This window comes from Anoplolepis gracilipes, unplaced genomic scaffold, assembly GCF_047496725.1.
Source record: "Anoplolepis gracilipes unplaced genomic scaffold, ASM4749672v1 Contig20, whole genome shotgun sequence".
Lineage (NCBI taxonomy): Eukaryota > Metazoa > Arthropoda > Insecta > Hymenoptera > Formicidae > Anoplolepis > Anoplolepis gracilipes.
Genome location: NW_027328668.1, coordinates 791,547 through 805,000, shown reverse-complemented (window position 1 = coordinate 805,000; position 13,454 = coordinate 791,547). Strand labels below are relative to the sequence as shown.

The 13,454-nt window shown below is 30.1% G+C and overlaps 1 protein-coding gene across 4 annotated transcripts; it reads right to left on the bottom strand.

Annotated features, from left to right (window-relative positions):
• Positions 1–3,322: 3,322 nt before the first annotated feature.
• On the bottom strand, positions 3,323–12,716 carry LOC140675633 (thioredoxin domain-containing protein 11-like). Of its 4 annotated transcripts, none has more exons than XM_072910225.1 (11): positions 12,600–12,716; positions 11,663–12,106; positions 10,920–11,130; positions 10,618–10,848; positions 9,637–9,843; positions 9,354–9,551; positions 8,258–8,694; positions 6,410–6,728; positions 5,991–6,227; positions 5,621–5,814; positions 3,324–5,364 (listed from the first exon to the last, which is right to left on the bottom strand). In XM_072910225.1, the coding sequence occupies exons 2-11, from the start codon at positions 11,920–11,922 to the stop codon at positions 4,863–4,865; spliced, it is 2,796 nt and encodes a 931-aa protein (XP_072766326.1). In that variant the 5' UTR covers positions 11,923–12,106; positions 12,600–12,716; the 3' UTR covers positions 3,324–4,862. The 4 variants fall into 4 exon arrangements, with proteins under 4 accessions (XP_072766328.1, XP_072766330.1, XP_072766326.1 ...); XM_072910226.1 differs by lacking the exon at positions 12,600–12,716 and adding an exon at positions 12,434–12,528; XM_072910227.1 differs by lacking the exons at positions 11,663–12,106; positions 12,600–12,716 and adding an exon at positions 11,360–11,518 and having other exon boundaries at positions 3,323–5,364.
• Positions 12,717–13,454: the final 738 nt, after the last annotated feature.

Genomic DNA, 13,454 nt, shown 5'->3' with positions numbered 1-13,454 from the left:
GCGTTAGAAGCCCAAGATTTTCGTGCAATACATCATAGTTATGATTAAAAACGGCCATCGGCTTTTGCATAACAAAACTCATACGAATGAAGCGATGTTGAATTATCTCAATTGACATATTATGATTTGCGTAGAAAGGTGCCCAAATAACAGAAGCGAATTCTAATTGAGGCTAGGGAGAAATATAATAGTTTTAGTGTGTTAACATTGTTGAAAAACTTACAAGCACGATTTATGAAGCCCAATTTTTTAAACGCAGAGCAAGTAATGGATTTCATATGTTTATCGAACGACAAGTCACTACTAAACAAGACCCCCAGATCACGAAGAGTCAACTGGCGAGAGGCGGGCTCCATTTAAAACATAATTTTGTATATAACTGTTATTTTTGCGACTAAAATGTACTACGTGACATTTAGATATATTAAAATTGAGCCTATTTTTAGTGCACCACTTTTCTAAACTAATTAGATCTTGCTGAAGATAAAAGGCATCGACAGGGCTAGTAATTTGTCGAAAAATTTTTAAGTCGTCCGCAAAGAGTAAAAATTTTGAGTATTTGAAAGCTTGTTCAATATCGTTAATAAATAGGTTGAACAACAATGGACCCAAGTGAGATCCTTGAGGAATACCCGATGTGACTTTTATATTTCTAGAAAAGGAAGTGTTAATTTTTACAGTTTGAATTCTGTCAGTTAAATAGTTAGAAATCCATTTTAATACGTTTCCAATACCAATATTACGAAGCTTAGATAAAAGAATTTTATGGTCAACACTGTCGAAAGTAATTATTATAAATATTATTATTATTACATGTACATATATATATATGTATATATTTATATTTATATTTTATATACATATATATGTATATATATGTATATAAAATATAATTATATACATATATATGTATATGTATGCTTATATACATATAATGTATAAAATAAATGGCGCGCGCGTAGCGCGCGCTTATTTTATTCTAGTATAATATATTATATTTTATTCTATATATAATATATTATATTTAGGGTGCGTTCCTTTTGGTCGCTTACACGCTTAAAGCGCTTATAAGCATTTCTTATGCTGTTCCATTTGGAGTTATAAGCGCTTATAAACGCATTAATGACGTCACTGTGACGTCATAACTTGTGCTCACAAATGCTTATTTTATCGAGGTAGGGCAACAAAAGTGTGAGCGCTTACAGCGCGTGAGCGTTTATATGGAACGCACCCGTGATGAATAGAAAGATGAATTTAAATTGTAATGTGATTAATATATGATTAATATATGATTAATAACTGAAATGTGATTTAAATTGTACATCAGTATATGATGGTAAAATCTTTTCTACGTAATTCTTTAGGCGTAATATTGTAGTTTTCTCGCGATACTTATTAAGAATTAAAAGAATATTTTCTACTTCTGTATTAAATTTTAAAGAATCTCCATCGTCATCAAACAATATTTCGAACGTTATTACAATTAGTGAACATAAAAGAACAATCTGTTTTTCCGCCATTTTGACATGCTCACGATGCTCATGCACCCAAAAGGAACAACTTTCCGTTTGCAATTTTAAGCGCTTAAGCAGCAAACGGAACGATTGAAAATAGCGCTGAGCTATAACCGTGAGCGCTTACAGCGCGTGAGCGTTCATATGGAACGCACCCATATATATATATATATATAATATATGACAAAGGACACGCGAATAACGCGCACAAACACGTCCGTTCCCGTCTAAGGCTAGTAACGGACTTTTTTTACAGATAAAATTGGTCTCACTTGGCGAACAACAACTAAAGATTGAGATGCCATTTTTTATTAACTAATCTGAACCACTGACGAGATATTATTAAAGCCCGTATCAGACTACGTATTAAAAATTGAAGATTGAAGATGAAAGATTAGAATTTGACTAATCAGAACAAAGGGAATTAAAATTGCTTTGTCTTAATTGATCAAATTTCAATCTTCAATCTTTAATCTCAATTTTTAATGCGTAGTCTGATGCGGGCTTAAAGATCAGTGGTCTTAAGGCCGCCGCACAAACTTTTATGAGTCATCTACAATGGCCGTAAAACGTAAGGTCGCAAGCAAATTGACCAATGACAGTCAAGCATTTTCGAAAATGCTTGACTGTCATTGATCAATTTGCTTGCGACCTTACGTTCTACGGCCATTGTAGACAAGGCTTTACATAACGCATAAAGGTGCCTTTTCATGCTGACGCTCATTTTCAGCGTCAAAACAGATCACGTGATCAAAATTGGTGACAGTGACGCTGGAATTTTCTTAAGGGTCTACCGGACCGACGAGAAAATTCCAGCGTCACTGTCACCAACATTGAGAAATGAATTCTTATTCAATGTATTGGTGTGTCTGTATACGTACAAACATCATTACATTTCAAGAGAGACAAAGACGGCGTTATTGTCTTTCATTGTCTCTCCTTAGCAAACGGTGCTACCAACATCGATTCGTTAGCTATATTTTAGGTACAGATAGCCATATTCTAATTTTTCGTTTTCAGCTTCGAAAAAGTTATATGTCTTTATGAAGAATTTCTTATTCTTTTTTAAATATATTCTTTATAAAAATTAGAAGGTTCGTAAAGAGCCGGATTTTGCAATTTGATTCTTAAAAATTTATAATAAATTTAATTCAAATTCAAGGAGCAGCTACACCTGATCCGCGGGTAGCAGCACATTTTTGAAAATTTTATTTCGACCTTTTTTCCAAAAAATCGTTTTTTACAAACCTGCGGACAATGTTGCTGATTAAAAATATCATAATTTTATTGCGATTTTCTCTAAATTTTAGCTGTAATACGACAAAAACGAATCCGTAGTTCGCAGCCGGCCGATAGGAGTCTCACAGTGCCTCCGGTATAGAGACTAATAAAGTCTTGCCATAAGATATCCACTTTTGATTGGTCCTCTATATCTGGGCAATTCCCGCTCATATTTGAATCATATTAATCTTACTATTAGCATAAACATTATATTTCAGTAACATAAATAAAAAATAAACGTTTTAGAACTAAATATTATAATCTTTTTATATTAAACATCAAAATAATATATATAATAAAAAACTGTTTATATTTAATTTTTAGTAATTAAATAAAATCCTTAATTAAATTTAATCCTTATTAATTGCATAAAAATTAACAAAATAAAATAAAAATAAAAAAAATAAACACAAAACATGAAATAATAAATTGCTTTATTTTCATGAGAAAACAAACTGTTATCACAAGCATTATGAAAACCTAAGATATATAATATTTGTGTATCTAATGAGAAAACAAACTACTATCACAAACATTATAACATCAGCGGTCAGCGCGTTAAAAGAGGTTAGGGTTAGGTTAGGTAAGAGAGAGAAGAATAGTGAATATATATCTTTCTCTCTCGCAGAATTTTGCCCAGATTGCCTTACGGCGACTCTTATTAGAAGGTCTCTACTCCGGTAGACCCTAGGCAAACGCTCTGTCTATACTTTTAAGTCTATGGCCGGTATTTATAGTCCATTCTTATATATAAGATCATCTTAAGACATGTTTTTAGTCGACTTAAAACTACGTTCAGCCAATCAAATGGCCGAATAGGATTTTAAAACCTTATTTAAGACGAGCTTGAATATAAGAACGGACTATGAATACCGGCCTATGAGCGCTATTAACTTGTTCTGTCCTTATTCAACTTTGAGTAAATAACAAAGAACGATGCTCTTCGCACTAATAGCGTCTCCTCGAACGCGTCCATAGTCTAAGACCGGTATTTATAGTCCGTTCTTATATATAAGATTATCTTAAGACATGTTTTTAGTTGACTTAAGACTACGTTCAGCCAATCAGATGACCGAATAGAATTTTAAGACTTTACTTAAAACGAGCTTGAATATAAAAAAGGATTATGAATACCGATCAAACATCACGAACTAATTCCTATATCCGTGAACTGGCCAACCACAGAGCCATTTTTGATTGGTGCGCGATGTTTTGTGTACTCCCGCTCATATTCAAATTTCAATTACTCTAAAATGTAAATATATTAAAATTAAAAAAATAATATTAAATGATAAATATTACAAAAATACAAAACTAAAAACTAATTTTTATATTAATCTAAATAATTTATGTTAAAATTCTGCCGAGCATTTCTAAGTATAACATATATTTATCACAACTCCTATCAAAACTGTAATTTTATATTTAATGAAGTATACTAGAAGCTTAAAGTAAATAGTTACATTTACTTTGTTAATTTTTGCTGACACCTTACATTTAATTTTGTATTTTTACTAAGACTTTATACATTTTTTTTCATGATTTTTTACCTCTTTCATATTTATATAAGAAGTGGTAACCAAATTAAAAAATTTATCTTTTTTCATAATTTGGCATCGATTCAGTTGCCGAAATATCGACCCAGGCAACAAACAATATTTATGATAAATATCCATAAATATTTTTTATTATTTATTATTTTGAAATAATTTTATACATATTTTATATACATAAAGAGAAAAAAATCATAAAATATGCATTTGGCATATTATTGAAATGTAAATTAAATATTTTATAAATAAAAAAAATATTTCTAATATTTTTGTAATTTTTTTACAAATATTTGCTAAAATATTTATGATCTGTTTAATCTAAGATTACAAAAATATTTATGAAATAATTTGATAAATATATTTCATATAAAATATTCAAATAATTATTAAATATGTGGTATATATTTTATAAATATTGTGTGCTGTCTGGGGAAAGTATCTTAAAATATTAATATCTGTCGTTATATATTTATCATCGTATAGACTTATCTTGATTTGTAAGGCGAAATCTATATCACAATTCGCTTCTTATCAACTCTCGTTTAACAGTTGATATGACATCTTTAGATTTAAAATGCTGTCTTTCTACCTTGTTATCAGTTTCCATGAATCTAACAACTTTATAGTATTTGTGAAACTTTCTCTTAATCAATTGTACCTTCTTTCGATCTTTCTTTCGATCAAGGCCAATGATAGAACCCAAAATTAAATGAATATCCTTAATATGCCCCAATTTAAAAAGAATGATTTTACGTTTATTGCGTGCAACTTTTTTGTCTAGAAAATTCAAATGCCGTCTTAGCTTTCTGTAATCCTGTAAAAGTTGCTCGATAATATCTAAGCACAGCCATCGTGTTCTAGTAATACATTTATCCGGCGGTTCGCCAGTTCCTGCTTGACAGATATTGATCAAAGCTTCGATATGAGAATCACCATTCAAGTTCGCTAGCACAAAGTTTAACAAGTTTGGGATAGTAATAGGAACAGAAAATGGAAATACAGTACTATCCTCCTTCCTGAAATTTCAGAAGTAAATATTATGAGATATTGAAATTTGTTTTAAATAATGCTAATATACTTTATGTAAATAAAAACTATTTTTAGAACAAAATATAGTACATATATTTATTGAAACAGAAGAAAAAAAACAAAATAAATAAAAGATATTTTAAGATTCACATTTTGAATATGTATGTGGATTAAAATGACAAATTTTTCAAAATTTATGACTAAAAATTGCAATAGATTGCTTACAATAAATAATTAACGCACCTCTTTGCAGGAAAAAATAAAATGGACGGAAAGCGATTCATGCTGTACTCCCATGGTAAATCATTATTGTCTCCATCAATCTTCACAAAGATTAGATGATCCATATTAGATAAATAATATGCCACTGTTAAATATACATATGATATAGCACTACAAAATCCACAATAAGGCGAATAGTACATTACAACAACATCCTGTAAAAAAAAGTTCGATTATCACATGTATTGATTTATCACAAAGTATATGTAACATTCTTGTATCGAGAGAGTTATTTTGTTTAAATTACGTTATTTAAAGATTGAAGCAAATGTAGATATTATTTATTTTTGTTGCTAATTATAAGGTGTGATAAATGCACTGCATAACTGACCTTAGATGGATCCAAAATTATGTCCGAAAAAGTTTTTGTTGTTAATTCTGGCACACGAATTTTTGAGTGCGATTCTATATTATTGTGGTTTTTGTCATTATGTAATTTTTGCACTTTATTGTTTTGTGGATTATTTGAACGTAATGTCCTCTCTAGCAAACCTTGGGTATAATTGTTTATGAAATTGACAAGAGCGTATTCGCTGAAATCGTGATGCATGACGTACTGACTTTCTAGCTGCAATAAAGAAATGAAAAAATATTACAAAAGAAATGACATGTGCAATTTGTAAAAACAAGAAAATTTCAATTAAACAAAATTAATTTTAAATAATCAAAATTTATAATCTAACCATGTTTAATTATCATATTAAAATATATGTATTAATAAAATGTAATTTTTTATCTCTTGAAGCTTACAGCGGCATCCAAGATTACAACAGTTGTTTTATTTCTTCGCTTTGAAATATCAATTCCAAGATGTTCTGCAAAATGAGAATAATGCAAACTGTCAATAGCTATTAAAGCTAGTGTTTTGTTAGTTTTACAAACTAATTCTTTTAAGCTGATATTAAATTTCCTTGGAGAATCTTCCGGAAATAATGATGGATAATAATCGTTTCCAGTCAACCATCTTTTGCAACTTTCTTCTAAAAAATTTCTTCTTATAATGCTCGCAGATCGTGAATCATTTTCTTCCTTTAATAACGATGTTTTATACTTCATATATGTATTGTGCCTGAAAACAATATTTTTATATTTTATACTCAGTTGACTTTCGAATTCATGTTTATTACAATTTTTTGGTTTGTTTAAATACAAAAGAATGTAATATTTTACATTACATATAAGAAATATGTTATGAATTTATAAGCATCTCCTGTGTATGTGTATACAGAATTTATTAAGTAAATTATTTTGAAACAATATACGTAGTCTGAAAAGTTCGCGGAACGCCATCTTTAAGTCAATAATAGAATTATATGTTGTAGTACATTTTCAAGTTTCATTTGTTATATTAACATATGAAAAGTTTCAAATCTATCTATCAATTCATTCTTTGTTTACAAACCATTCGAAGTAGGCGTGTCAGTGTATTTTTTTAAATGGAAAAAATTAAGCATCATGCTGTAATTGAATTCTTTGTAAAAAAAGGATTGAAAGTAATGGAAATTCACTGAAATGGTAAATGTATTAGGGGAGCCTGCTTCTTCTAAAACAATAGTTTGTAAGTGGGCACTTGAATTTAAACATGGTCATACAAGCATCGAAGATGATCCCCATAGCGGACGCCCAAAAAGTGCAACAAAACCAGAAATCATCCAAAAAATTCATGATATAGTAATGGATGACTGGCGAGTGAAATTGCATGAAATTTCTGAGGCCATAGGTATTTCAAAAGAACGAGTAGGTCATATTTTGCATGAAGAATTAAAAATGAAAAAGCTATGCGCAAGATGGGTGCCACATTTGCTAACAATTGATCACAAACGCATTCGAATGCGAGTTTCTCAAGAGTGTTTAGATCGTTTCAACAAGAATAAAACCGATTTTATACGTCAATTTATAACTATGAATGAGACTTGGATCCACCACTACACACCAAAGACTAAACAACAGTCAAAACAGTAGATAGAAGCCGGTTGTTCTGCACCAAAGAAGGCAAAGACGATTCTATCAGCAGGAAAGATTATGGGGTCGGTTTTTTGGGATGCAAAAGGAATTTTGTTAATTGATTATCTTAAGAAAGGTAAAACGATAACTGGAGAATACTACGCAAACTTTTTTGGGTCGTTTGGATGAAGTGTGTAAGAGAAGACCCGGATTAGCGAAGAAAAAAATCTTTTTTCATCAAGACAACGCACCTGCTCACAAAAGCGTTTTGGCAATGGAAAAATTAAGGGATTTGAAGTATAAAGTGCTAGAATATCCACCTTATTCACCAGCTTGGCCCCTTCTGACTTCCATCTGTTTCCAAATTTGAAAAAATTCATATCTGGAAAGCGTTTTTCGTCTAATGAAGAGGCAATAGCAGCTATGGAGGGATATTTTGCGGACCTTCCAGAATCGCACTTTAGAAATGGAATAGAATTATTAGAGAAGAGATGGACAAAGTGTATTGAAGTTTTGGGAGATTATATTGAACAATAAAGTTAATTTTAGAATTATATATATTGTTTCGTTCATTTTTGTTCCGCGAACTTTTTTGCCCTAAAAAAATAAAAATAAAATATAAAAAATATTATTCATATATGTAATTAATGTTACCTTTTTAATTTTGACTTTTCCTGTAATCTTATCATATAATTTTTGTTATAATTATATGTCCGCTCCTCATATCGTCCAATCATATTAGAAGATGTGAATACATCAGTACCTTTGCAAATATCTCCAAATTTTTTAACTCTATAGATCTCTTTTTCTAATGGATTTATCGTCTTTGTCTTGCATAAGGAACATTTATTCATTGCCACATTTGCACAACAACTATTGTTAATCCATTGCTGAATAGATATGGTAGTAATGGATTTTTTTACTTGTTCATTGTTATAGATTTTAGTCTTATTTAAGAGATGGCCACATTCTTGATTTTTAGAGAAGTGATGGATCATTGCTGTACTTCGTTTTTTTTCCAGACGACCGATTATATCCTTCACTAGCATATTATCAGCACAGTTGTAATACTGTAAGCCAAGTTCTCTTATCTGAAGAACAAGAACAACATTTTAATATAATAATTGGATCTAATTATCACTTTTATAAAAAGGAATATATCAGGTGATTTAAACAGGTCCCATTTTAAAAGAATGACACATATATCTAAAAAATTTTGCGTTATCTTGAAAAATGTATTAAATAAAAGTTATAAGAATTAAAAAGATGCATTCAATGATAGCATGAATTTGACTAAAGCTCAACAAGTATTTATGATTTGACTATATAAGTATTGTCAAGTTAAGGTCATATTGAATTTATTAAATAAAACCTCCATTTTTTATTGTATATTCTTATAGCTCTTCTTTTGAGACATTTTCAAAATACTATAATTTTATCCACTTTGGGTTAGTCGTTTCGAAATTATCGACTTTTTTATTGTAAAATGTTGGTGGTCTGTGAACCAGTTAAACACGAAAACTGTTCATCATCTAGCCTTGAGCCTATTACATTTTTTGTTCAGCAGATTATAATCTACAAGCTACAATATATAAAAAAAAACTAATTTTAGATTTTATCGAAATCCAATTTTATACTATCAAACTTTTTAACATTTTTTAGTGAATATTTTGGATAGATTATGAAATATAACTTTATTAAGAAATATTTTAGATAAATTATGGAATATAACTTTAAACTTAAAACGTACCAGGTTGTAAATGTAATTTTCTGTATGAAGTGGATTCCGTGGTGTGAAAAGAAATAAGACTGGTCCCTCGTGTAAATAGGGTGCGAGGGTGAGCGCTTTGACACCGGGAGGTTGTAGCCAGAGAGACGGCTGATGAATAGAATTGCTAATCCAATTGAGGATATTCTCGGATGTCCATTCATTGTTTTCCGGATAACTCTGAATGTTATTATTAAGACTAATGTATTACATATATGAATAGTGAGTAGAAAAATTCATATGTATATAAACACTATATACTTACTAAAGATTCATTCCACATGAGTAAATTTGCCGATGGAAACTTGTAGATTCCATGATGTAACTTACTAGACAATGCACTAGTTACAATAGCAAATACTAATTCTCTATTAGGATCTCTTTCCAGTGATCGTATTGCAGCCTTGTAAAACTCTCGATATCCAGGAGTTTTATCCAACCTTGTAAAATTAAAGTATCCTATGACCACTGCCTGCAAGTTTTTATTAAATTGCCAAATAATTGACAAAATAATAGTCTGTCACTAAAGATATAAATTTAAAAAAAATGTTTGTTTTTCATAAAATATTTTTTTTTAAAAAAGGTTTTTTCTGAATATATATTTTTAACATTTTTATTATCATTATCACATATATTTATACTAAACTCTTTTTACAATTGACTTTTTCCATCCATTCACAATTCAAATGTAAGCATTATATAAAGTAAAAACTAATCTTTTATTTTTTTTAAATCGATTTGAAATGGATTAATAAGATTTTTGCGATTAAAATGTTAAATGACAATATTTAGATCATTTTTAGTTAGATGCATAATAAAAATTTGTATGTTTTTTAATTAGTGTAATTTGCTGTAAGTCTCATTAATCCATTAAACGTACTTAAAAAAATAAATAAAATAAAATAAAAATATGAGAACTTTAATTTTTTTTATTATGTTATAAAAAATGTAGAAAAATATTTTATTAAAATAAAAAGATGAAAAATAAAAACCAAACTTCTATTAGAAAAAAAATTTTCTTTTGACATCTTTATTATTATATTATTTATATGTATGGTATTAAATTTTTACTAAAATTTATATAAACTAAAAAAAAAAATAAAATTTTACTGATAATGCTTTATCTTTGTCTCAAATACACAAGCTTAAAAATATCTGCCCTTTCTCAAATGAAAGAATTCTTGTTGCACTAATTTATTTTATATTAGCTAAAAGTAAGTGTTTTATTTCATTAATTTACACTTACATCATTGGCAATCAACAATTCCGTTAATTGTTCTTTGTTTGTTATTCTGACGATAGGATTCATAAGTGCATCTAAGAAATTAATCATATATGGTGCTGTGCGAATTCCTCTGTAATTAATACCAGATTCTCTGGCTGGATACAGCATCAGCACTGGGTAACCATGAATTTTATTATATTGCGCTCTGCATTCTGAATCAGGATGCCAACAATTAATGGCTGCAAAAAATATCTAAGAACGCACAACGCAAGTGTTAATGAATGTGTAAGAAAATATGTAAGATACTATTGACAATCTTGTACCTGTGGATGATAAAATTGAGCAACATTTTCAAATTCATTACGTAGAGCCTGGCTTTCTGCATCCCAAGGAGCATAATACATAACAAAACTAAAATCTGCCTGCGTTATCCTTTCTATCATTGCATCTAAATGACCTTTATAGAAATCCAATACTACAGAGTTCTGATCGAAGAAAGGTCTCGCTATAGGAGGTTTAGAAACTTTGGGAGGTCTGCAAAAAAAAAAAAAAAATTCATGATGATAAACGAGTGCAGCCAATTAAGCCACTTACAAATACAGACACAATTTATATTAATCAAGATTTCAACCAAAAAAACAGGTATACAATATCACACAATTCATTATTAAATGGAGTACTTTTAAAGTTTAATTTTTCTATTCAATACTCAATTATGACATTGTGTTTATTGTGACATGTTTCCTGGAAAAGTGAGACCTGCCTGTATCCTTGTATCGTATCATGTGAATAAAACATGTGTCAAAGGTTGGATATGTAAATATACAACAGTCTTGTTATGAATCATTATGTTCTGATATAAATATTTTATACTATCAATATAATCACATATTGATATGACATTGATACAAATATTTTATACTATCAATATAATCACATATTGATACGACATTGATACAAATATTTTATACTATCAATATAATCACATATTGATACAACACAAGGGTATGTAATATTGTAATATATAATTTGTATGTATTTTTAGTAGATAAAATCTAAAACCAACGAGCTATGTAGAGCAGCCATAGCGGTAAAAGTGATTGCGAGGAAGAAGCAGATAATTTCATAGGAAAACATTTTGGCAGCCAGTCGCTCCTCTATCGCCAGTCTCTCCTTGGCCACGTCGTTATTTGTTGACTCAGACGTCGATGTTGACGAAATCCGGTGTGATGACGGGTTATCGACATTTCTTGGTAGGGTTGTCTCGCGTTCCTCGCTGAACGTTCGTCCATCCATCGCCTGTCCACCACGGCGTTTACAAGGCATTCGTATACATCTCCTTTATCTTTGAGCCTTCTCTTTCACAGAATTTATTATTCTTCCCTCTTTTTCATTACACTGCCATCTTCTTTGAAAGACTAATGCTCGCTTCTTATTCGATTTTATTGGTTCCGACTGAAAGAAACCTTAGAGCTGGCACGCCGTTATGGAGACGACTAAGACTAAAGTCCTTTATCAATAAGCAGATAAAAATTGTAGATTTTAATTTTTCATGTTATGATCAAAATACTGCGCGAAGATCACATTAAAGTCGTAATCAGTAAAAATCGCTTGCAGCTTGCTAAGTTTTTTTTTTTAAACAAAAAATTTTAATCAATATATATATATATATATGTATATATATAGAGCTATAATCGTACATATTATTTATTATAAAATTTAAGATCTAAATTGAAAAATCTGACTTTTTTAGCGACACCTAACAAATATATATAAAATAATATTTTACGAGAAATGAAATTTCTTTAAGACGAAATATGGAAAATATGGTTATTACTGCGTATTCCTTTAATCATAAATTTTTAAGAGTCAAATTGCAAAATCCCTTCTTTTCTTCAGTGATTTTCTAGTTAATTTAGTAAATAACATAAAAAAAAATTTCACGAAGAAATATAATTTCTTAGTAAAAGATGAAAAAAGAATTGTATATATAGCATTCGCACTCTTCGTGATTAAAGGTTGTATCGCACGCGTCAACACGTTAAAGCCACGTTGCACGGGGATACATCATACGTCACACGTCGACTGTGTTTGGTTCACATTTTGACTATATAAGTGGCCTTGTTTACACCGACATACTTTGATACTAAATACTACTAGCCAATCATAGCCATTCCATTCTTTAGAAGACTGGTCATGATTGCCTAGTATAGTACTTAGTACGCGTATCAAGTGCTCGGTGTAAACTAAGCTAATATATATAGTCGAAGAGTTCATATATGTAATATAGTATATAGTATATAGTATTGTATATATAGTACATATATAGTAAAGTATATATATACTTTGACTAATATAGAGAAAATTGCAATAAAATTACAGTCGGACCTCTTATCCTACGACATTTTCGGTCCGGAATCTTCCCCTTAAATCATGAAGTAGTATATACTTCATGCCTTAAACCTCTGATCCTATGACAAAAATTTGAGAGTGGGGGCATAATTCCCTTTCACGGTTGTAACATGAGAGGATTTTTTGTCTATAACTATATTCTATATATAACTAGACCGCTAACTCCGGCAAAAGTTTTGTACGGGTACCGGCAGAAATGGTGTCCGTCGACAACTTCAGCGTTACACACATACATACTTTTCGGCACAAACTGTGTTTTCGGTGTTATGTATTTTGCCGGAGTTAGCGGTCTAGTTATATATAGAAGTCTGTGGTCTCCTGTCAAACACAGGTGATAGGTGCAGCCATATGTTCGGTCGGACAACCAACGCGCATGCGCGGTAGAAACTCGGTCTACCAAGAACAATCAAGTGTTATCACTGTGTATACTTGTGCTTACACTGTGG

What these genes read in the sequence shown, in the direction of transcription:
- LOC140675633 (XM_072910225.1), bottom strand. Translation starts at nt 11,922, where the DNA reads ATGCCTTGTAAACGCCGTGGTGGACAGGCGATGGATGGACGAACGTTC. An exon ending in AAAATTACATTTACAACCTG is followed by an intron (nt 8,695 to 9,353) that starts GTACGTTTTAAG and finishes CTTGTTCTTCAG; the next exon opens with ATAAGAGAACTTGGCTTACA. An exon ending in TTATTTTTTCCTGCAAAGAG is followed by an intron (nt 5,365 to 5,620) that starts GTGCGTTAATTA and finishes CTGAAATTTCAG; the next exon opens with GAAGGAGGATAGTACTGTAT.